The sequence below is a fragment of the Pseudophryne corroboree genome, chromosome 5 (genome assembly GCF_028390025.1).
Source record: "Pseudophryne corroboree isolate aPseCor3 chromosome 5, aPseCor3.hap2, whole genome shotgun sequence".
In the NCBI taxonomy this organism is placed as follows: domain Eukaryota; kingdom Metazoa; phylum Chordata; class Amphibia; order Anura; family Myobatrachidae; genus Pseudophryne; species Pseudophryne corroboree.
Window position 1 is genome coordinate 106,099,099 of NC_086448.1, and position 22,800 is coordinate 106,121,898.

Below are 22,800 nucleotides of genomic sequence, written 5' to 3' on the forward strand. Positions count from 1 at the left end.
CAAACAAGACCCTGGTGTGGAGTGGCACTATATCAGTCCTGACAGAAGGCGCTGCTAGCATCTGGGTCATAGGGCCCTGCTGCGTTATGTACCCCATCTCTACACATAATGACACAGGGTCATTGCTGAACTCCACCCATAATGACACAGGCCCATTTCTGACCTCCACCCATAATGACACAGGCCCATTGCTGACCTCCACCCATAATGACACAGGCACATTTCTGACCTCCACCCATAATGACAGGCCCATTTCTGACCTCCACCCATAATGACACAGGCCCATTTCTCATCTTCACCCATAATGACACAGGCCCATTGCTGACCTCCACCCATAATGACACAGGTCCATTTCTGACCTTCACCCATAATGACACAGGCCCATTGCTGACCTCCACCCATAATGACAGGCCCATTTCTGACCTCCACCCATAATGACACAGGCCCATTTCTCATCTTCACCCATAATGACACAGGCCCATTGCTGACCTCCACCCATAATGACACAGGTCCATTTCTGACCTTCACCCATAATGACACAGGCCCATTGCTGACCTCCACCCATAATGACACAGGCCTATTTCTGACCTCCACCCATAATGACACAGGCCCATTACTGACCTCAACCCAAAATGACACAGGCTCATTTCTTCACCCATACTGACACAGACCCATTGCTGACCCTCACCCATAATGACACAGGCCCATTTCTGACCTCCACCCATAATGACACCGGCTCATTTCTCATCTTCACCCATAATGACACAGGCCCATTGCTGACCTCCACCCATAATGACACAGGCCCATTTCTGACCTTCACCCATAATGACACAGGCCCATTGCTGACCTCCACCCATAATGACACAGGCCCATTTCTGACCTCCACCCATAATGACACAGGCCCATTACTGACCTCCACCCATAATGACACAGGCTAATTTCTTCACCCATAATGACACAGGCCCATTGCTGAGCCTCACCCATAATGACACAAGGCCATTGCTGACCTCCACCTATAATGACACAGGCCCATTTCTGACCTGCACCCATAATGACACAGGCTAATTTCTTCACCCATAATGACACAGGCCCATCGCTGAGCCTCACCCATAATGACACAGGGTCATTGCTGACCTCCACCCATAATGACACAGGCCCATTTCTGACCTGCACCTATAATGACACAGGCCCATTACTGACCTCCACCCATAATGACACAGGCTCATTTCTTCACCCATAATGACACAGGCCCATTGCTGATCCTCACCCATAATGACACAGGCCCATTGCTGATCCTCACCCATAATGACACAGGGCCATTGCTGACCTCCACCCATAATGACACAGGCCCATTTCTGACCTCCACCCATAATGACACAGACCCATTTCTCATCTTCACCCATAATGACAAAGGCCCATTGCTGACCTCCACCCATAATGACACAGACCCATTTCTCATCTTCACCCATAATGACAAAGGCCCATTGCTGACCTCCACCCATAATGACACGGGCCCATTTCTGACCTCCACCCATAATGACACAGGCCCATTTCTGACTTTCACCCATAATGACACACGTCCATTTCTGACCTCCACCCATAATGACACAGGCCCATTTCTGACCTCCACCCATAATGACTCAGGCCCATTTCTGACCTCCACCCATAATGACACAGGCCCATTTCTGACCTTCACCCATAATGATACAGGCCCATTGCTGACCTCCACCCATAATGACACAGGCCCATTTCTGACCTCCACCCATAATGACACAGGCCCATTACTGACCTTCACCCATAATGACACAGGCCCATTTCTGACCTCCACCCATAATGACACAGGCCCATTTCTGACCTCCACCCATAATGACACAGGCCCATTTCTGACCTTCACCTATAATGACACAGGCCCATTGCTGACCTCCACCCATAATGACAATGGCCCATTTCTGACCTCCACCCATAATGACACTGGCCCATTACTGACCTCCATACATAATGACACAGACCCATTGCTGACCTTCACCCATAATGACAGAGGGCCATTGCTGAGCCTCACCCATAATGACACAGGGCCATTGCTGACCTCCACCTATAATGACACAGGCCCATTTCTGACCTGCACCCATAATGACACAGGCCCATTGCTGACCTCCACCCATAATGACACAGGCTCATTTCTTCACCCATAATGACACAGGCCCATTGCTGAGCCTCACCCATAATGACACAGGGCCATTGCTGACCTCCACCCATAATGACACAGGCCCATTTCTGACCCTCACCCATAATGACACAGGCCCATTGCTGACCTCCACCCATACTGACACAGGCTCATTTCTTCACCCATAATGACACAGGCCCATTGCTGAGCCTCACCCATAATAACACAGGGTCATTGCTGACCTCCACCCATAATGACATAGGCCCATTTCTTCACCCATAATGACACAGACCCATTTCTCATCTTCACCCATAATGACACAGGCCCATTTCTGACCTCCACCCATAATGACACAGGCCCATTTCTGACCTCCACCCATAATGACACAGGCAAATTTCTGACCTACACCTATAATGACAGGCCCATTGCTGACCTCCACCCATAATGACAAAGGCCCATTTCAGACCTCCACCCATAATGACACAGGCCCATTACTGACCTCCATACATAATGGCACAGGCCCATTTCTGACCTTCACCCATAATGACACAGGGCCATTGCTGACCTCCACCCATAATGACACAGGCCCATTTCTGACCCTCACCCATAATGACACAGGCCCATTGCTGACCTCCACCCATACTGACACAGGCTCATTTCTTCACCCATAATGACACAGGCCCATTGCTGAGCCTCACCCATAATAACACAGGGTCATTGCTGACCTCCACCCATAATGACATAGGCCCATTTCTTCACCCATAATGACACAGACCCATTTCTCATCTTCACCCATAATGACACAGGCCCATTTCTGACCTCCACCCATAATGACACAGGCCCATTTCTGACCTCCACCCATAATGACACAGGCAAATTTCTGACCTACACCTATAATGACAGGCCCATTGCTGACCTCCACCCATAATGACAAAGGCCCATTTCAGACCTCCACCCATAATGACACAGGCCCATTACTGACCTCCATACATAATGGCACAGGCCCATTTCTGACCATCACCCATAATGACACAGGGCCATTGCTGAGCCTCACCCATAATGACACAGGGCCATTGCTGACCTCCACCCATAATGACACAGGCCCATTGCTGACCTCCACCCATAATGACACAGGCTCATTTCTTCACGCATAATGACACAGGCCCATTGCTGAGCCTCACCCATAATGACACAGGGCCATTGCTGACCTCCACCCAAAATGACACAGGCCCATTTCTGACCTGCACCCATAATGACACAGGCCCATTGCTGACCTCCACCCATACTGACACAGGCTGATTTCTTCACGCATAATGACACAGGCCCATTGCTGAGCCTCACCCATAATAACACAGGGTCATTGCTGACCTCCACCCATAATGACACAGGCCAATTTCTGACCTGCACCCATAATGACACAGGCCCCTTATTGACCTTCACCCAAAATGACACAGGCCTATTCCTGACCTCCACCCATAATGACACAGGCCCATTTCTGATCTTCACCCATAATGACACAGGCCCATTGCTGACCACCACCCATAATGACACAGGCAAATTTCTGACCTACACCTATAATGACACATGCCCATTTCTGACCTTCACCCATAATGACACATGCCCATTGCTGACCTTCACCCATAATGACACAGACCCATTGCTGACCTCCACCCATAATGACACAGGCCCATTTCTGACCTTCACCCATAATGACACATGCCCATTTCTGACCTTCACCCATAATGACACAGGCCCATTTCTGACCTACACCCATAATGACACAGGCCCAGTTATGTTGTAGTGTCAACCAGCACAGACAAGCAGTGGAGGTTTCAGGAGGGGAGGGAGGGGGCAGCAATCAGGTGGATGCATTGTGCCAGAGTCTACTGCTCATGCACATATCTGAACGATGAGTGATGTGGGCATCACACACACTGCACCCACTATAGATAACACCTTGAGCCCGGACTATGAGTTATGTGTGATGTTATATTACTTGGACTGTGCCCAGCTATGTACATTCCTCACCACTGTATGTCACTATAATAGTCCCGCTCTACATGATGAACTCTCATTTCTGCATGTGTCACATGAGAACCCTGCTCATGACTAGTGATGTGCACCGGAAATTTTTCGGGTTTTGTGTTTTGGTTTTGGATTCGGTTCTGCGGCCGTGTTTTGGATTCGGACGCGTTTTGGCAAAATCTCCCTGAAAAATTTTTGTCGGATTCGGGTGTGTTTTGGATTCGGGTGTTTTTTTTACAAAAAACCCTCAAAAACAGCTTAAATCATAGAATTTGGGGGTCATTTTGATCACATAGTATTATTAACCTCAATAACCATAATTTACACTCATTTCCAGTCTATTCTGAACACCTCACAATATTATTTTTAGTCCTAAAATTTGCACCGAGGTCGCTGGATGACTAAGCTAAGCGATCCAAGTGGCCGACACAAACACCTGGCCCATCTAGGAGTGGCACTGCAGTGTCAGACAGGATGGCAGATTAAAAAAATTGTCCCCAAACAGCACATGATGCAAAGAAAAAAAGAGGCGCAATGAGGTAGCTGTGTGACTAAGCTAAGCGACCCAAGTGGCCGACACAAACACCTGGCCCATCTAGTAGTGGCACTGCAGTGTCAGACAGGATGGCAGATTAAAAAAATTGTCCCCAAACAGCACACGATGCAAAGAGAAAAAGAGGCGCAATGAGGTAGCTGTGTGACTAAGCTAAGTGACCCAAATGGCCGACACAAACACCTGGCCCATATAGGAGTGGCACTGCAGTGTCAGACAGGATGGCACTTCAAATAAATAGTCCCCAAACAGCACATGATGCAAAGAAAAAAAGAGGCGCAATGAGGTATCTGTGTGACTAAGCTAAGCGACCCAAATGGCCGACACAAACACCTGGCCCATCTAGGAGTGGCACTGCAGTGTCAGACAGAATGGCAGATTAAAAAATATTGTCCCCAAACAGCACATGATGCAAAGAAAAAAAGAGGCGCAATTAGGTAGCTGTGTGACTAAGCTAAGTGACCCAAGTGGCCGACACAAACACCTGGCCCATCTAGGAGTGGCATTGCAGTGTCAGACAGGATGGCAGATTAAAAAAATAGTCCCCAAACAGCACATGATGCAAAGAAAAAAAAGAGGCGCAATGAGGTAGCTGTGTGACTAAGCTAAGCGACCCAAGTGGCCGACACAAACACCTGGCCCATCTAGGAGTGGCACTGCAGTGTCAGACAGGATGGCAGATTAAAATAATAGTCCCCAAACAGCACATGATGCAAAGAAAAAAAGAGGCACAATGAGGTAGCTGTGTGACTAAGCTAAGCGACCCAAGTGGCCGACACAAACACCTGGCCCATCTAGGAGTGGCACTGCAGTGTCAGACAGGATGGCAGATTAAAAAAATAGTCCCCAAACAGCACATGATGCAAAGAAAAAAAGAGGCGCAATAAGGTAGCTGTGTGACTAAGCTAAGCGACCCAAGTGGCCGACACAAACACCTGGCCCATCTAGGAGTGGCACTGCGGTGTCAGACAGGATGGCAGATTAAAATAATAGTCCCCAAACAGCACATGATGCAAAGAAAAAAAGAGGCGCAATGAGGTAGCTGTGTGACTAAGCTAAGCGACCCAAGTGGCCGACACAAACACCTGGCCCATCTAGGAGTGGCACTGCAGTGTCAGACAGGATGGCACTTCAAAAAATAGTCCCCAAACAGCACATGATGCAAAGAAAAATGAAAGAAAAAAGAGGTGCAAGATGGAATTGTCCTTGGGCCCTCCCACCCACCCTTATGTTGTATAAACAGGACATGCACAATTAAACAAACCCATCATTTCAGCGACAGGGTCTGCCACACAACTGTGACTGAAATGACTGGTTGGTTTGGGCCCCCACCAAAAAAGAAGCAATCAATCTCTCCTTGCACAAACTGGCTCTACAGAGGCAAGATGTCCACCTCCTCCTCATCGTCCGATTCCTCACCCCTTTCACTGTGTACATCCCCCTCCTCACAGATTATTAATTCGGCCCCACTGGAATCCACCATCTCAGGTCCCTGTGTTCTTTCTGGAGGCAATTGCTGGTGAATGTCTCCACGGAGGAATTGATTATAATTCATTTTGATGAACATCATCTTCTCCACATTTTCTGGAAGTAACCTCGTACGCCGATTGCTAACAAGGTGAGCGGCTGCACTAAACACTCTTTCGGAGTACACACTGGAGGGGGGGCAACTTAGGTAAAATAAAGCCAGTTTCTGCAAGGGCCTCCAAATTGCCTCTTTTTCCTGCCAGTATATGTACGGACTGTCTGACATGCCTACTTGGATGCGGTCACTCATATAATCCTCCACCATTCTTTCAATGGTGACAGAATCATATGCAGTGACAGTAGAGGACATGTCAGTAATTGTTGGCAGGTCCTTCAGTCCGGACCAGATGTCAGCACTCGCTCCAGACTGCCCTGCATCACCGCCAGCGGGTGGGCTCGGAATTCTTAGCCTTTTCCTCGCAGCCTCAGTTGCTGGAGAATGTGAAGGAGGAGCTGTTGAATGGTCACGTTCCGCTTGACTTGACAATTTTCTCACCAGCAGGTCTTTGAACCTCTGCAGACTTGTGTCTGCCGGAAAGAGAGATACAATGTAGGTTTTAAATCTAGGATCAAGCACGGTGGCCAAAATGTAGTGCTCTGATTTCAACAGATTGACCACCCGTGAATCCTGGTTAAGCGAATTAAGGGCTCCATCCACAAGTCCCACATGCCTAGCAGCAACAACAGCAGCGCCAGCAGCAGTAGGCGTTACACTCAAGGATGCATCGGAGGAATCCCAGGCAGGAGAGGACTCGTCAGACTTGACAGTGACATGGCCTGCAGGACTATTGGCTTTCCTGTCTAAGGAGGAAATTGAAACTGAGGGAGTTGGTGGTGTGGTTTGCAGGAGCTTGGTTACAAGAGGAAGGGATTTAGTTGTCAGTGGACTGCTTCCGCTGTCACCCAAAGTTTTTGAACTTGTCAATGACTTCTGATGAATGCGCTCCAGGTGACGTATAAGGGAGGATGTTCCTAGGTGGTTAACGTCCTTACCCCTACTTATTACAGCTTAACAAAGGCAACACACGCCTTTGTTAATAATTCCACACCGAAGAGGTGATTTTTTTTGTATTTTGACCAGGCATGTCAATGGCCATATTCGTCCCACGGACAACAGGTGTCTCCCCGGGTGTCTGACTTAAACAAACCACCTCACCATCAGAATCCTCCTTGTCAATTTCCTCCCCAGCGCCAGCAACACCCATATCCTCATCCTGGAGTACTTCAACAGTGACATCTTCAATTTGACTATCAGGAACTGGATTGCGGGTGCTCCTACCAGCACTTGCAGGGGGCGTGCAAATGGTGGAAGGCGCCACCTCTTCCCGTCCAGTGTTGGGAAGGTCAGGCATCGCAACCGACACAATTGGACTCTCCTTGGGGATTTGTGATTTAGAAGAACGCAGTTCTTTGCTGTGCTTTTGCCATCTTAAGTCTTTTAAGTTTTCTAGCAGGAGGATGAGTGCTTCCATCCTCATGTGAAGCTGACCCACTAGTCATGAGGAGCATAGGAGAGGGCCTCAGCCGTTCCTTGCCACTCCGTGTTGTAAATGGCATATTGGCAAGTTTACGCTTCTCAGACAATTTTAATTTTGATTTTTGGGTCATTTTACTGAACTTTTGTTTTTTGGATTTGACATGCTCTCTACTATGACATTGGGCATCGGCCTTGGCAGACGACGTTGATGGCATTTCATCGTCTCGGCCATGACTAGTGGCAGCAGCTTCAGCATGAGGTGGAAGTGGATCTTGATCTTTCCCTATTTTACCCTCCACATTTTTGTTCTCCATTTTTTAATGTGTGGAATTATATGCCAGTAATATATTTATCAATAGCAATGGCCTACTACTATATATACTGCGCACAAAAACTTAAATGCACCACAGGTATGGATGGATAGTATACCTGACGACACAGAGGTAGGTAGAGCAGTGGCCTACTGTACCGTACTGCTATATATTATATATACTGGTGGTCAGCAAACTGTGCAAAACTGAAATGCACCACAGGTATGGATGGATAGTATACTTGATGACACAGAGGTAGGTAGAGCAGTGGCCTACTGTACCGTACTGCTATATATTATATACTGGTGGTCAGCAAACTGTGCAAAACTGATATGCACCACAGGTATGGATGGATAGTATACTTGACGACACAGAGGTAGGTAGAGCAGTGGCCTACTGTACCGTACTGCTATATATTATATATACTGGTGGTCAGCAAACTGTGCAAAACTGATATGCACCACAGGTATGGATGGATAGTATACTTGACGACACAGAGGTAGGTAGAGCAGTGGCCTACTGTACCGTACTGCTATATATTATATACTGATGGTCAGCAAACTGTGCAAAACTGAAATGCACCAGAGGTATGGATGGATAGTATACTTGACGACACAGAGGTAGGTAGAGCAGTGGCCTACTGTACCGTACTGCTATATATTATATACTGGTGGTCAGCAAACTGTGCAAAACTAAAATGCACCACAGGTATGGATGGATAGTATACTTGACGACACAGAGGTAGGTAGAGCAGTGGCCTACTGTACCGTACTGCTATATATTATATACTGGTGGTCAGCAAACTGTGCAAAAACTGAAATGCACCACAGGTATGGATGGATAGTATACTTGACGACACAGAGGTAGGTAGAGCAGTGGCCTTCTGTACCCTACTGCTATATATTATATACTGGTGGTCAGCAAACTGCAAAACTGAAATGCACCACAGGTATGGATGGGATAGTATACTTGACGACTCAGAGGTAGAGCATTGGACTACTGTACCGTACTGCTATATATATAGTTACACTGGTGGTCAGCAAAATTCTGCACTGTCCTCCTACTATATACTACAATGCAGCACAGATATGGAGCGTATAATACTGGTGGTCACTGGTTAGCAAAACTCTGCACTGTCCTCATACTATATAATACTGCTGGTCCCCAGTCCCCACAATAAAGCAATTAGCACACTGAGCACAGATATTTGCAGCACACTGAGCACAGATATGGAGCGTTTTTCAGGCAGCGAACGTAGATATTTGCACTTGCAGCACACTGAGCACAGATATTTGCAGCACACTGAGCACAGATATGGAGCGTTTTTCAGGCAGCGAACGTAGATATTTGCACTTGCAGCACACTGAGCACAGATATTTGCAGCACACTGAGCACAGATATTTGCAGCCCACTGAACATAGAAACTGAGAGGATGCCAGCCACGTCCTTTCGCGATCATCTCCAATGCACGAGTGAAAAATGGCGGCAACGCGCGGCTCCTTATATAGAATACGAATCTCGCGAGAATCCGACCGCAGGATGATGATGTTCGGGCGCGCTCGGGTTAACCGAGCAAGGCGGGAGGATCCGAGTTGCTCGGACCCGTGCAAAAAAAGGTGAAGTTCGGGCGGGTTCGGATCCCGATGATCCGAACCCGCTCATCACTACTCATGACTTCAGAATTATTTTGTATGATTCAAGGACTGTACTGTATTTATTTTATGTACATATTGGGGGTTATTCAGAGCTGTTAGCAACCAAGGGGGGTATGTAATAGGGTGTGAGAATCAGAAAGTGAGAGATTTTGTGAGAGTTCTCCTGTGCCATAGTCTTTGCTTTCTATGTGCGACGCCATCTTCCCGAAGAGATCACCAGGAAAAGACACCACGGATGCCGACAACAGATATACTTGGGGTGGGGGAATCGAACCCGGGCCCCTCCAGCAACCCTGCACCCCTCTTGGCGCCACTGACTGCATTAAGAGTCTGGCAAGGAGGAAACCAGAAATGTGAGAAGAGGAGAGGGGAGGTTTTAGAGGTAGTACAGTCCAGTCCCCTGTAGCTACAGTAGTGTGGATGGGGCTCAGCTGGGAGCTTATGTGCATGAGTTTGTTTCTGGAATTGATCACCCAGGAGCAGCCTGTGGAAGAAATATAATAGGGTGTGAGAATCAGAAAGTGAGAGCTTTTGTAAACAGGAGAACTCTCACAAAATCTCTCACTTTCTGATTCTCACACCCTATTACATTCCCCCCAAGGCCAGTTGCGTATCTGACGTGGGTGCAGCTGCTATGGGGCTTGGGCTGCTCCCAGGGCCCGCTGCTCCACCCTGCCACTGTGTACCTCTGAGGCCTGTCTATCCCCCTTCACCATCACGCCTGGGATAAAAGGCCGCTGCTGATAGCACCCCCCTGAAGCAGCGGAGGATGAGACAGGGGGGTGGGGAGGCCCTACCTGGCAGGATCCGGGCAGCAATGCTATGCACTAACATATGCAAATAACATCGCAATATGGTGACAGTGAACCCACGCGATACCTGTGTGAAGGATTGCGAGGGGTCTCTATGGGGTCCGTCACCTCCCAGCCCCGGGAGGTGACGTTTGCTGGGAGTCCCTGGGCTCCTCCTCCTCCCCCATGCAGCCGGAAGCAGAAATGGCTGTGCAGCGGGGGAGAAGGAGCAGGATCGAGGAAGGAACGAGGAGCAGGAACGAGAAGGATCGAGGTGCAGCACCTGGACAAGGTGATTGGGGGGGTCGGCGGGTGCGGCGCTGGTCGGCAGGTACAGCGGTTGGTGGCGGTGGGTGCGTAAGAAGCTCATAGGCTGCTATAGGGTATCGCCATCTTTTGGAGGCGAAAACCCGGCGGCCGGGTCTTAGTACATATGAAAATGCAGTAAAACCCCCAACTAAACTCCCTTTAGTACATCCCGCCTCCTATCTCTCTACCTGATACTGTCTCTCTCCCTAGCACTGTCTCTCCCTCCCTTTCTCTCTGCCTGGCACTGTCTCTCCCTCCCTCCTTCGCTCTCTCCCCCCCTGACACTGTCTCTCTCCCTGGCACTGTCTCACCCTCCCTGATAGTGTGTCTCTCTCTACCTGACTCTTGTTCTCTCTCTCCCTGTCTGTTTCTTCCTAACACTCTCACTCTCTCTTGCTCCCCCTCTCTTATGCTATTTCTCTTTCTGGCACTTTCTCTCCCTTTCTCTCTCTCATGCTCTGACGCTGTCTTTCTCCCTCCCTTCCTTCCTCCCTGACACTAGCTCTTTCTCTCACTCTCTTGCCCTGACACTTTCTCTCTCTCTGATACTGTCTCTCTGGCACTCTACTGTTACTCTCTCTCCCTCTCCCCCTGACGCTGTCTATCTACCCCTTTCTCTCTCTTTCCTGAAACTGTCTCTGTCCATCCCTGACACTGTCTCTCTCCCTGGCACTGTCTTTTTCTCAATCCCTTTCTCTCTCTCTCTCTCTCTCTCTCTCTTTCTCTCTCTCTCTCTACCTGATACTCTCTCTATCTCTGCCTGGCACTGTCTCTCCCTTTCTCCCTGACACTGTCTCTCTCTCTTCCTCTCTGCCCCTGGCACTGTCTCACCCTTCCTGATATCATCTCTCGCTCCCTGACTCTCTCGCTTGTTCTCTTTTTCCCTGTCTGTCTCCCTCTTACACCCTCACTCTCTCTCTCCCTGATGCCCTCTCTCTCTCTACCCCTCTCACCCCTTTTTCTCTCTTTCTCCCTGACACCCTCTCTCTTGCTCCTTTCTCTCTTTCTCTTATTCCCTCTATTTCCATTAAACCTTCTCTCACTCTCTTTCTTGCTCCTCTCTCCCTCTCTTTCTCTCGCTCTCTACCCCTGACACACTTGTTGTCTCTCTCCCACTCCCCTCACTCTCTCTCGTCTGCTCCCCTAGGGGGCATTGTAGTTACAATGGTAGAAAGGAAAGGGGAGACCTTCAAGATTTTGCTATGGGGCCTTCAAAGTTCTAGTAACACCCAGATTTATCAAGCCTTGGAGAGTGATAAATTGCACAGTGACAAACAGTGTCGGACTGGGGCATGTAGGGCCCACCGGGGAAATGCAGTGGTAGGGACCTATGTTAGGGGTGTGGCCAGTCTGCAGAGGGGGTGTGGCCTGCCATCTCATTGGTTTGATTAACCATTAGAGAGTGCAACGTCTGGGCCCCTTCATAAATATATACAATCAATTCAGCTGATGCATGCATGATAATGTACCAGATTAATAACAGCAATGCACTGTAGAAAATACACCATAGTCCAGTATAATGTAACATATGCATAATGTATGATTCAAGTGCACAGTCTGGAACCTGATCCATAGAGCAGGAAGTGGGCCCCCAGGCAGTAGGGCCCACCGGTGGTTTCCCCTGTACCCCTGTGGGCCAGTCCAATCCTGGTGACAAAGTACCAGCCAATCAGCTCCTAACTGCCCTGTTACAGACTGTGTTTGAAAAATGACAGTTAGGAGCTGATTGGTTGGTTCTTTATCACTGTCCAAGGCTTTATAAATCTGGGCCCAAAAAATTAGCAATTGGGCATAACAATGTTGCACTGCAGGTGGGGCAGATGTAACATGTGCAGAGTATTAAATTTGGGAGGGTTTCGCATTTTGGCGATGTCCGGAATCATATGAGCAAGACCCTACTGTACGGTAAAATAATTCAAAAACCTCTTTACACATAACCATATAGTCACAGTTTACTGGAGGAAGCTGCAGAATCTGCAAGCGTCCAGAAGATCCCATATAACCCCTAGTCACAGTTTACAGGAGGAACCTGCAGGGGTCCAGAAGATCCCACATAACACATAGTCAGAGTTTACTGGAGGAAGTTGCAGAATCTGCAGGAGACCAGAAGATGTCACATAATGATAACTATATAGTTACAGTCTACTGGAGAAAGCATCAGAATCTGCAGGCGTTCAGAAGGGTATACGCTTAATTTGCTGGCTGTCGGGATCCTGGCGGTTAGGATACCGACACCAGAATCCCGACAGCTGTCAATGCCGACAGCCGGAATACTGATGCTACAGTACTATTCCCACTTGTGGGTGTCCACGACACCCATAGAGTGGGAACAGAACCTGTGGCCACCAAGGGACTCTTTGTGCTCACCCTGCTGCCGGCATACTGGTGGCCGGGATGACGCTGTCGGTATATTGACGGCCGGCATCCCAGCTACCGGTAAATCATACTGAATCCTCCAGAAGATCCCACATAACCATCAGACCACTCTGATGCAGGCAGCAGAAGCCAGGGAACAGCTACTCTACATTTTGGGGTTTAAAGTAGAGATGAGCGGCTTCGGTTTTACTCGGATTTATTCGGTTCTCAAAACCGCATCTTATTGGCTCACGGATGTCACGTGTTTTGGATAGCCAATCAGAAAAATCCGGATAAAACCGAACTGGCGTTAATTGTTGCGTTACATCCAAACCCGCTCATCTTTGATTTAAAGTTAAACCTGTGATTTCAAAGCAAATATACTATATAAAAATGAAAACCTGTCATTCTGTCCTTCTGTCTGTCTTTCTATACAAATCCACAGTTTACATGCGAAGATCGTGAAATTTCACATACAAGCGTATTAAGACATGGCGGACGCAACTAAAACAATTTAAAATCCCTAGCACCCCTAGGGGGGCAGACAGCAGCCCAGAGTATATCAGGAGACAGCATAACTACGGAATTGGTGGACCCATGTACTCAAAAATTGGTACACATATGCCTTCCAACAGAGGCGGAACTACTGCCAGTGCAACCAGTGCGTTGCACTGGGGCCCGCTTCTGTCCAGGGGCCCAAAGCATGTAATGAGTCAAACTGACTCATTACATGCCGCTGTGTGCTGCAGGCAACCGCCGCCCGCAGCGCACAGCCGCCCAGAGAGGAGAGGAGAGGAGCAGCGGTACGGGGGAGAAGGAGGAGGAGGGGGAGGGAGGTGGAGGAGGGAGCAGCAGCAGCGCTTTGTTACTGGTTGAGGCGCTGCTTCTGCTGCCCCTCTGCTTCACTATAGGCTGTCTTCCGAGAACAGCCTATAGTGAAGCAGAGGGGCAGCAGCAGCAGTGCCTCCGCCAATAACACAGCGCTGCTGCGGCTCCCTCCTCCACCTCCCTCATCCTCCTTCTCTCCTGCCCGGGAATCGTGACCAGAAGCTGCACCGAGGAGCCTGAGCCAGCGGAGAGGGTAAGTATAATTCTTCTTTCTTTCTTTCTTTCTTTCTTTCTTTCTTTCTTTCTTTCTTTCTTTCTTTCTTTCTTTCTTTCTTGGGACTGCCTGCCGTAATGTGTAACAAGGGCACGCTGTCTGCCGTTATGTGTAAAAAGGGGACGCTGTCTGCCGTAATGTGTAAAAAGTGTACGCTGTCTGCCGCTATGTTTAACAAGGGCACGCTGTCTGCCGCTATGTTTAACAAGGGCACGCTGTCTGCCGTAATGTGTAAAAAGGGGGATGTTGTCTGCCGTAATGTGTAAAAAGGGGACGCTGTCTGCCGTAATGTGTAAAAAGGGGGACTTTGTCTGCCATAATGTGTAAAAAGGGGACGCTGTTTGCCCTAATGTGTAAAAAGAGGAATCTGTCCGCCATAAGGTGTAAAAGGGTCTCTACCTGGTGTAGTGATGCTACTGTGCAGCGTAATTTGAATAATGGAGACTATTGTGCACCGTTTTATGAATTGGTATTATTTGGTGGCCACACCCCTTCCCCACGAAGCCACCCCACTATGTATTTTTGCGCGCGCCTACGGCGCGCACTGCCCCTGTTTTGCATGCAGGGATGGGGCTCCGATCCGGTTCTTGCACACAGTGCTAAAATGTCTAGTTACGGCACTGTTGCTAGGTATCCATTTCTCTGGCCCTGAGCAGGTCCCCCTCACCAGATCCTCTCCAGGGTTGAGGGGGTGGACTTGGATGGGATGGGGGGGTGACCAAAGCATTTTGTCGCATCTGGGCCCACCGCTCGCTAGTTCCGCCACTGCCTTCCAATCTGCCAACAAACACTGTCGGAGGAAGACACCCCTAGCACCCTTAGGGGTGAGCCAACAGCACTGAGTATTTCAGCAGACAGCATAACTCTGGAATGCCTGCAGCAATTTACAACAAACTTGGTACACATATGACTTAAAATCTTGGAACAAACTCTTTGGGGGCTAAACACTCCTATCACCCCTAGGGGTGGGACAGCAGCACAGAGTATTTCAGGAGACAGCAAAACTATGGAAGGACTGGAGCAGTTTACACCAAACTTGGTACACATTTCACTTACAATCTGGGAACAAACTCTGTTGGGGTTAGACAATCCTAGCACCCCTAGGGATGGCACAGCGGCACAGAGTATTTCAGGAGACAACATTAATCGCGAATGGGTAGACCAATTTACTACAAACTGGGTACACATATGACTTACACTAGGGAAAAAAACAATGTGGGGGTCAAACACAGCGAGCACCCCTAGGAGTGAGAAAGCAGCACAGAGTATGTCAGCAGGCAGCATAACTGTGGAAGGCCTGGAGCAATTTACACCAAACTTGGTACACATTTGACTTAAAATCTCAAAAACACCCCTATCACCCCTATGAGTGGGACAGCGGCACAGAGTATTTAAGGAGACAGCATAACTCCCGAATGGCTAGACCCATTTACAACAAACTGGGTACACATATGACTTACACTCGGGAAACAAACAATGTGGGGGTCAGACACCCCTAGCACCCCTAGGGGTGGGACAGCAGCACAGAGTACGTCAGAAGACAGCATTACTGTAGAAGGCCTGCAGCAATTTACACCAAACTTGGTACACATCTGACTTACAATCTGGGAACAAACTCGGTGGGGGTTATACACCCCTACAACCCCTAGGGGTGGGACAGCAGCACAGAGATTTTCAGGAGACAGCATAACTCCAGAATGCCTAGACCAATTTACAACAAACTTGCTACACATATGACTTACAAGCTGGGAACAAACACTGTGGGGGTAAGACACACCTAGGGTTGAGGCAGCAGCACAGAGTTTTTTAGTAGACAGCTGGGAACAAACTCGGTGGGGGTTATACACCCCTACAACCCCTAGGGGTGGGACAGCAGCACAGAGATTTTCAGGAGACAGCATAACTCTGGAATGCCTGGAGCAATTTACCCCAAACTTGCTACACATATTACTTACACTCTGGGAACAAACACTGTGGGGGTAACACACCACTAGCACCCCTAGGGGTGGGCCAGCAGAACAGAGTATATCATTCAGGACATCCATGATATGTCAGTGATGACAGGGCTGCATGGGACAGGGGCAGTGACACGATGTGAGGAGGGGAATGGAGGTAGCATGAACCCACACACTGAGAGTTATATAGTGGAAGTAGCACGGTCCCCCAGCAGCACATTGGGTTTTCATTTTATTGATGTGTATAACATTGCTTTTTTTATACTATGTTATTTATACTGTGTGTTTAATATTGACATTAATTTTTGTCAACAAACATTCGTAAAATCCCGGACAACGCTGGGTACTCCAGCTAGTTATTAATAAATGTATGGGAAATGTACTTATTGATGCAAGAGAAAAAATTACTGGCCCATAGACATATATATGTTATCTCCTAGGTGATTTTGCAGTGCTTTTGAACACGGGGCTTTCAGCAAAAATTGCTTTTCTGATGAACTTTATAAGTGCTTTAACAGCCTTTGTCGGTCTCTACATTGGCCTTTCGGTGTCCAGCAACCCTGATGTACAGATCTGGATATTTGCTGTCACGGCAGGAATGTTCCTATATCTGTCACTAGTAGAAATGGTGAGTGACCCTCATATTACATTTGTATCATATTATTATTGCTCTTTTGTTGCAGTTCACAAAGGGCCTGTTTCTGAACCGGCCACATTAGCATTAGATAATGACTAGTTTATGCTAATGAGAGTGTGAGCCTGTCTGTGCGAGTATCCATGTGTCTGCATGCATAGGATTGCCATAATACCCCCTTATTCCTGGACACCTATGATTTACACAGGTTCTGTGGCCGATTAAAACCAGGGAAAATGCGGGCTTGGATTTCTGCAGCCACAGTACCTGTGTAATTCATAGGTGTCCCGGACTAAGGTAATATTATAATACCCTATGCATGCTTATATTATCCAGTCTGTAATTGTAAGGAAAGTTAGTGCAAATCGCACCGTGTGTACACAGCTTGTGATACTGATGCGCACTCCCGTGGGGTCGGTATTGCAAGAAAAGATACACTGTGCAGGCAAGTCAGTCTTGACTATATTGTGTACAATCTAGTACATGGCACTAAGTCAAAATCTCACATAGGGGGTAATTCCAAGTTGATCGAAGCAGGAATTTTGTTAGCAGTTGGGCAAAACCATGTGCACTTCAGGGGAGGCAGATATAACATGTGCAGAAAGAGTTAGATTTGGGTGGGTTATTTTGTTTCTGTGCAGGGTAACTACTGGCTGCTTTATTTTTACACTGCAAATTAGATTGCAGATTGAACACACCACACCCAAATCTAATAGGCCCTACACACATGCCGATTTGTTTGAAAGATATGAACGATCTCGTTCATAAATGAACGAGAACTCGTTCATATCTTTCAGTGTGGAGGCTCCAGCGATGAACGATGCGCGGCCCCGCGCTCGTTCATCGCTGGTCCCCCATCGGCTGTGCATGCAGGCCAATATGGACAATCTCGTCCATATTTGCCTGCACTTCAATGGAGCCACGTGATGGGGGGAGTGAAGAAACTTCACTCCCCCCGTCAATGCCCCCCCCCCCCCCCCGCCGCCGGGTCGCCCGTCGGCCGTATCCGCCGTCGGGCAGCTCGGCGGCGGATCGGCCAGTGTGTAGGGCTCTTAACTCTCTCTGCACATGTTAAATCTGCTTCCCCTGCAGTGCACATGGTGTTGCCCAACTGTTAACAAAATTCCTGCTGTGATCAACTTGGAATTACCCCCATGGTCAAAATCTCAAGTAAAGATAGTCAGTACCGGTGGTTCAGGGCTCTGGGGAGTTCAGGGGAAATTGGAGATAGTCAATACTGTGTGTATGCACCTTAGATTATTGAAAAGAGCTAAAGGGGGATATTTAATAAAACATAATTATCTCATAAAAGCTGGAAAATGTGATATTTATGATAAATATCTCCTCTCCAGTGACAGTTGCAGCACAGTCCAAAATTTAAAAAGGGGAGCCACACCCACTACCAGTGAGTTTCGATCAGCAATATCTGGCAGTCAGAGCCGGATTAAGGGGGGGGTGCGGGGGTATGTACCCCTGGGCCCCAGTCTGCAGCGCTGTGCTGGTAGTCACTGACTGCATAGCTTTGCTGCCCGCGCCGGTGCGTCACTACACGGCGGCAGTCATTCATAGGGGAGGATGCAAAATGAAAGTCTGCATCTGCGCAATGTGCAGGCTTTCAATGTAACCAGATTGACTGGCTATCTCGTGGGCAGCAGGGACGAGCTGGGGAGGCAGCGGGTACATGAAGGGGTAATGTCGGCAAAGGAACGTGCTGCGGGCACTGCTGTATTTGCAGCCAAGCAGCTCGAAGTAAGCCAGAAGTAATTTTTTATTCTTTTCGTTTTAATCAAAATGAAATGGTCATGGAATATATATATATATACACACACACATATATATATATATATATATATATATATATATATATATATATATACTATATTTAGTCCTTAGGGGCACCTTGCCTTCTGTACCCCGGACACCCCACCAGAGCCTTAGTCCGGCTCTGCTGGCAGTGGTTGGGGTGGCAGTTGGTGTGGCTCCCCTATCTGAATTGTGGACTGCTCTGCAACTGCCACTGGAGAGGAGATATTTATCTCTATCTCCAGAGAACATAAATATAAAATTTTCCAGCTTTTATGAGATAATTATGTTTTATTAAATATCTCCCAAAGAGCTGGAGAGGCGCAGATCTATCAGTACATCTGCTTGTGTGTACAGGAAACCAACCAACCCGTTATGCTGGCCGCAGGAGTCACCAACAATGTCATCACAACTTGGCGGTCATTTAAATGCCCACCCAGTTGTGGTGGCCAGACATAATGAGCGGCTGATTGGTATGTGTATGCTGACCAAATCAGTCACCCAACTGGCCGGTGTGTCGGTCGGGTGTGCCCCAAGCCTTACTGTAGCATCATTTAACATGTACTTATTTTTTACATAACAACATATCTCTGCATGTTTCTAACTGTATTCATGTGATTCATATCTATCTCATTCATTTTTAGCTTCCTGAAATGACTCATATTCAGACACAGAGACCCTGGCTGATGTTCTTCCTGCAAAACCTAGGACTGCTTCTTGGATGGCTATGCCTGTTGCTATTAGCAATTTATGAACATAAAATTAAACTATAGCATGTACAGTACATTTGCTGTTATTCTGAACATAATGCATTTCATTCAGGCATGTGCCTAGCCAAAACTTTGTGGGCCCCAGAGCAACGTTATGAAAGGGCCTCAACGCCTGTTTCTGCAGTGGTTATTGTATGCCCCAGTTACTTTTAAGACCCATAGTATGAACCCTTGTAGTGTCTTAGTTTATTTTAGGTAACATTACAGTGCCCCTCAATTCAGATTATGCCACAATACAGTGCTCCAGATTAGATTATACCACAATACAGTGCCCCAGATCTGATTATGCCACAATACAGTGCCCCAGATCAGATTATACCACAACACAGTGCCCCAGATCAGATTATGCCACAATACAGTGCCCCAGATCAGATTATGCCACAAAATAGTGCCTCAGATCAGATTGATTATGCCACAATACAGTGCCTCAGATCAGATTATACCACAACACAGTGCCCCAGATAAGATTATGCCACCAAACAGTGCCCCAGATCAGATTATGCCACCAAACAGTGCCCCAGATCAGATTATGCCACAATACAGTGCCCCAGATCAGATTATGCCACAACACAGTGCCTCAGATCAGATTGATTATGCCATAATACAGTACTTCAGATCAGATTATGCCACAACACAGTGCCCCAGATCTGATTATGCCACAATACAGTGCCCCAGATCAGATTATGCCACCAAACAGTGCCCCAGATCAGATTATGCCACCAAACAGTGCCCCAGATCATATTATGCCACAACGCAGTGCCTCAGATCAGATTGATTATGCCACAATACAGTGCCCCAGATCAGATTATGCCACGACACAGTGCCCCAGATCAGATTATGCCACAACACAGTGCCTCGGATCATATTAATAATGCCACAATACCGTGCCTCGGATCAGATTATGCCACAGTACAGTGCCCCAGTTTAGATTATGCGACAATACAGTGCCACTAATCAGATTATGCCCCAATACAGTGCCCCAGATCAACTGTGCCTGTCAGTGTGAAATGGGAGTGAAGAAATGGATCATATTTGTGTTGAGATTTACTGAGATGGAGAGCCCTCCACCGATAGATACACTGGCGTATTTCTAGTGGTTGCAGTGGCCCACACCGCACACCCTGCACCCATTTTTTTTCAATACTTACCCTCCATAATCCCACGCTGAAGCAGCAGTGCTGCAAAAATCACTGGGAAAATGGTGTGGCAGCCATTTTCCTGGTGTTTCACGCATGCAGAGTAGGGAAATCACTGGGAAAATGCCCAATGCAACATTTTCTCACAGACCTTCACATGCGCACTAGACTCTGGGAAAGCACTAGGGTCACCTAGTTACCCTAGTGCCCAGAGTCAAGACCGCTGCTGGCAAGAGAGGAGGGGCCCAGAAGAAGACTGCACACGGGCCTCCTCCTCTCTGTAGATACCCCTGGACAGATAAGTTCACATTGATCGCACCCACAACTATTCGCAGGTGCTACTGGATTGCTGCGACTAGCGTGCCCGCCTATGGGCATGTGCAATGGCACCCACTGTACCCACTATAGCTATGCCCATGCATTCAGATTAGGTATACGTTTCTAGTATCAGTGTTTTATGTTTTGAATGTGTTAAAGGTAAATGATCATATACTGTATTTAGTATCCAATTTATGCTGAACACATTTTTCATCACTAGATTTGTACAAATAGGTAAAGAAATCAGTGAAAGTACAGTAAGTTATTTTATTTTTCTGTACTTGCACAGTGTGTAATATAACATGTTTAATAAAAATGCCCAGGATTTTACAAACAATGGAACAATCTCAAATGTTCCAAACTAAAAACAAAATAATATCCATCCATCTATGTAATTATCAATGGGGGTGATTCAGATCTCATCGCTGGGCTGCTAATTTTGCTGTTCTGCAATCAGATAGTCGCCGCCTCTAGGGGGAGTGTAAATTCGCCGTGCAAGTGTGTGATCGCATGTGTACGCCAACCTGCAAAAATCCAGTGTATGCAGTGTGTGCGCAGCCCAGGACTTACTCCTACAGTGTGATGAGAACAGGCTGATTGGGGCCGGAGCTGACGTCAGACACCCTCCCTGAAAACGCTTGGGCACGCCTGTGTTTTCCGGACACTCCCAATAAACGCTCAGTTGCCACCCAACAAAAACGCCCAACTCCTGTCAATCACCTTGCGGACACCCATGGGATCGGATTTTTCGCACTGTCCTGTTGCTGACCAGCGATGCCCTTTGTTGTTGTCCGACACGCGTGCACATTGCGGTGCATACGCATGCGCCTATCTATTTATTTATGTATCTATTTATCTGTGTGTCTATCTATATTTCTGTCTATCTGTCTGTCTATCTATTTATCTATCTATCTATCTATCTATCTATCTATCTATCTGTCTGTCTGTCTGTCTGTCTGTCTGTCTGTCTGTCTGTCTATCTATCTCTACCTATGTCATATCTATCTATCTCCCTATGTCATATCTATCTATCTATCTATCTATCTATCTATCTATCTATCTATCTATCTATCTATCTCTACCTATGTCATATCTATCTATCTATCTATCTATCTATCTATCTATCTATCTATCTATCTATCTATCTATCTATCTCATTGTCTGTCTGTCTGTCTGTCTGTCTGTCTGTCTGTCTGTCTGTCTATCATACTGTCTGTATTCTTTTATTTTGTATTGCCCTAATCACCCTGTGTACTTGCTATTTTACTTTCAAAGATGCCTTTAAAACAAGAATAGAATTATTCCCCCTGGGTGTTCTCCTACATTGTGCTGGTACTGTATAATAGATCCATGACACATAGGATTCCTGATTCTACACTAATATTTACAGTTAAAAAGTATTTTATCTCTTGAGCCCACATACTGTAGATTTCAGTAACATTGGCTTTTCCACATCAATGGCTCAGTGAGTCACCCAATGTACTGTACATAGCAAAATGGGATTATAGAAATAAAACAAAGTAAATGTATTTCTTCTATTTATATGTACAGTACTAGTCCATACTTTTATATACTATAACCAGGGGTGCCAACAGCTCTGCTGAGCCTCTGTTCAAGGAGGGGGGGTGGCCAAGGGAAGGTGTGGCCAGACCCTCTCTTTTAAAGGGAACTTAAAACATAAAAACGAGCAAATAAGAGATGTAAGTTCCCAGTTTACATTAATTAATAAATGATTTTCCCCACCTTTCATGCTAGACCTAATGTTTCCTACTAAAACTACACCTTAAAGTGCATATTTATCACAATCCACATCTCAGATGCGGATGGGTTGTGATAAATTTGCACCATATCGCATTACAATAATTGAATACATTGAAGGGATGTATAAATTATTGCATGCAAGAAAATCTCTTTA

At 47.2% G+C, this 22,800-nt stretch overlaps 1 protein-coding gene across 1 annotated transcript in view; it reads left to right on the forward strand.

Annotated features, from left to right (window-relative positions):
• SLC39A12 (solute carrier family 39 member 12) overlaps positions 1 to 19,445 on the forward strand; it is a 164,004-nt gene extending 144,559 nt beyond the window's left edge. The window contains exons 11-12 of the mRNA XM_063921542.1: positions 16,665 to 16,852; positions 19,306 to 19,445. Of these exons, the coding sequence (XP_063777612.1) occupies positions 16,665 to 16,852; positions 19,306 to 19,434 (317 nt within the window). The 3' untranslated portion in view covers positions 19,435 to 19,445. The remainder of the gene's footprint in view (positions 1 to 16,664; positions 16,853 to 19,305) is intronic.
• Positions 19,446 to 22,800: the final 3,355 nt, after the last annotated feature.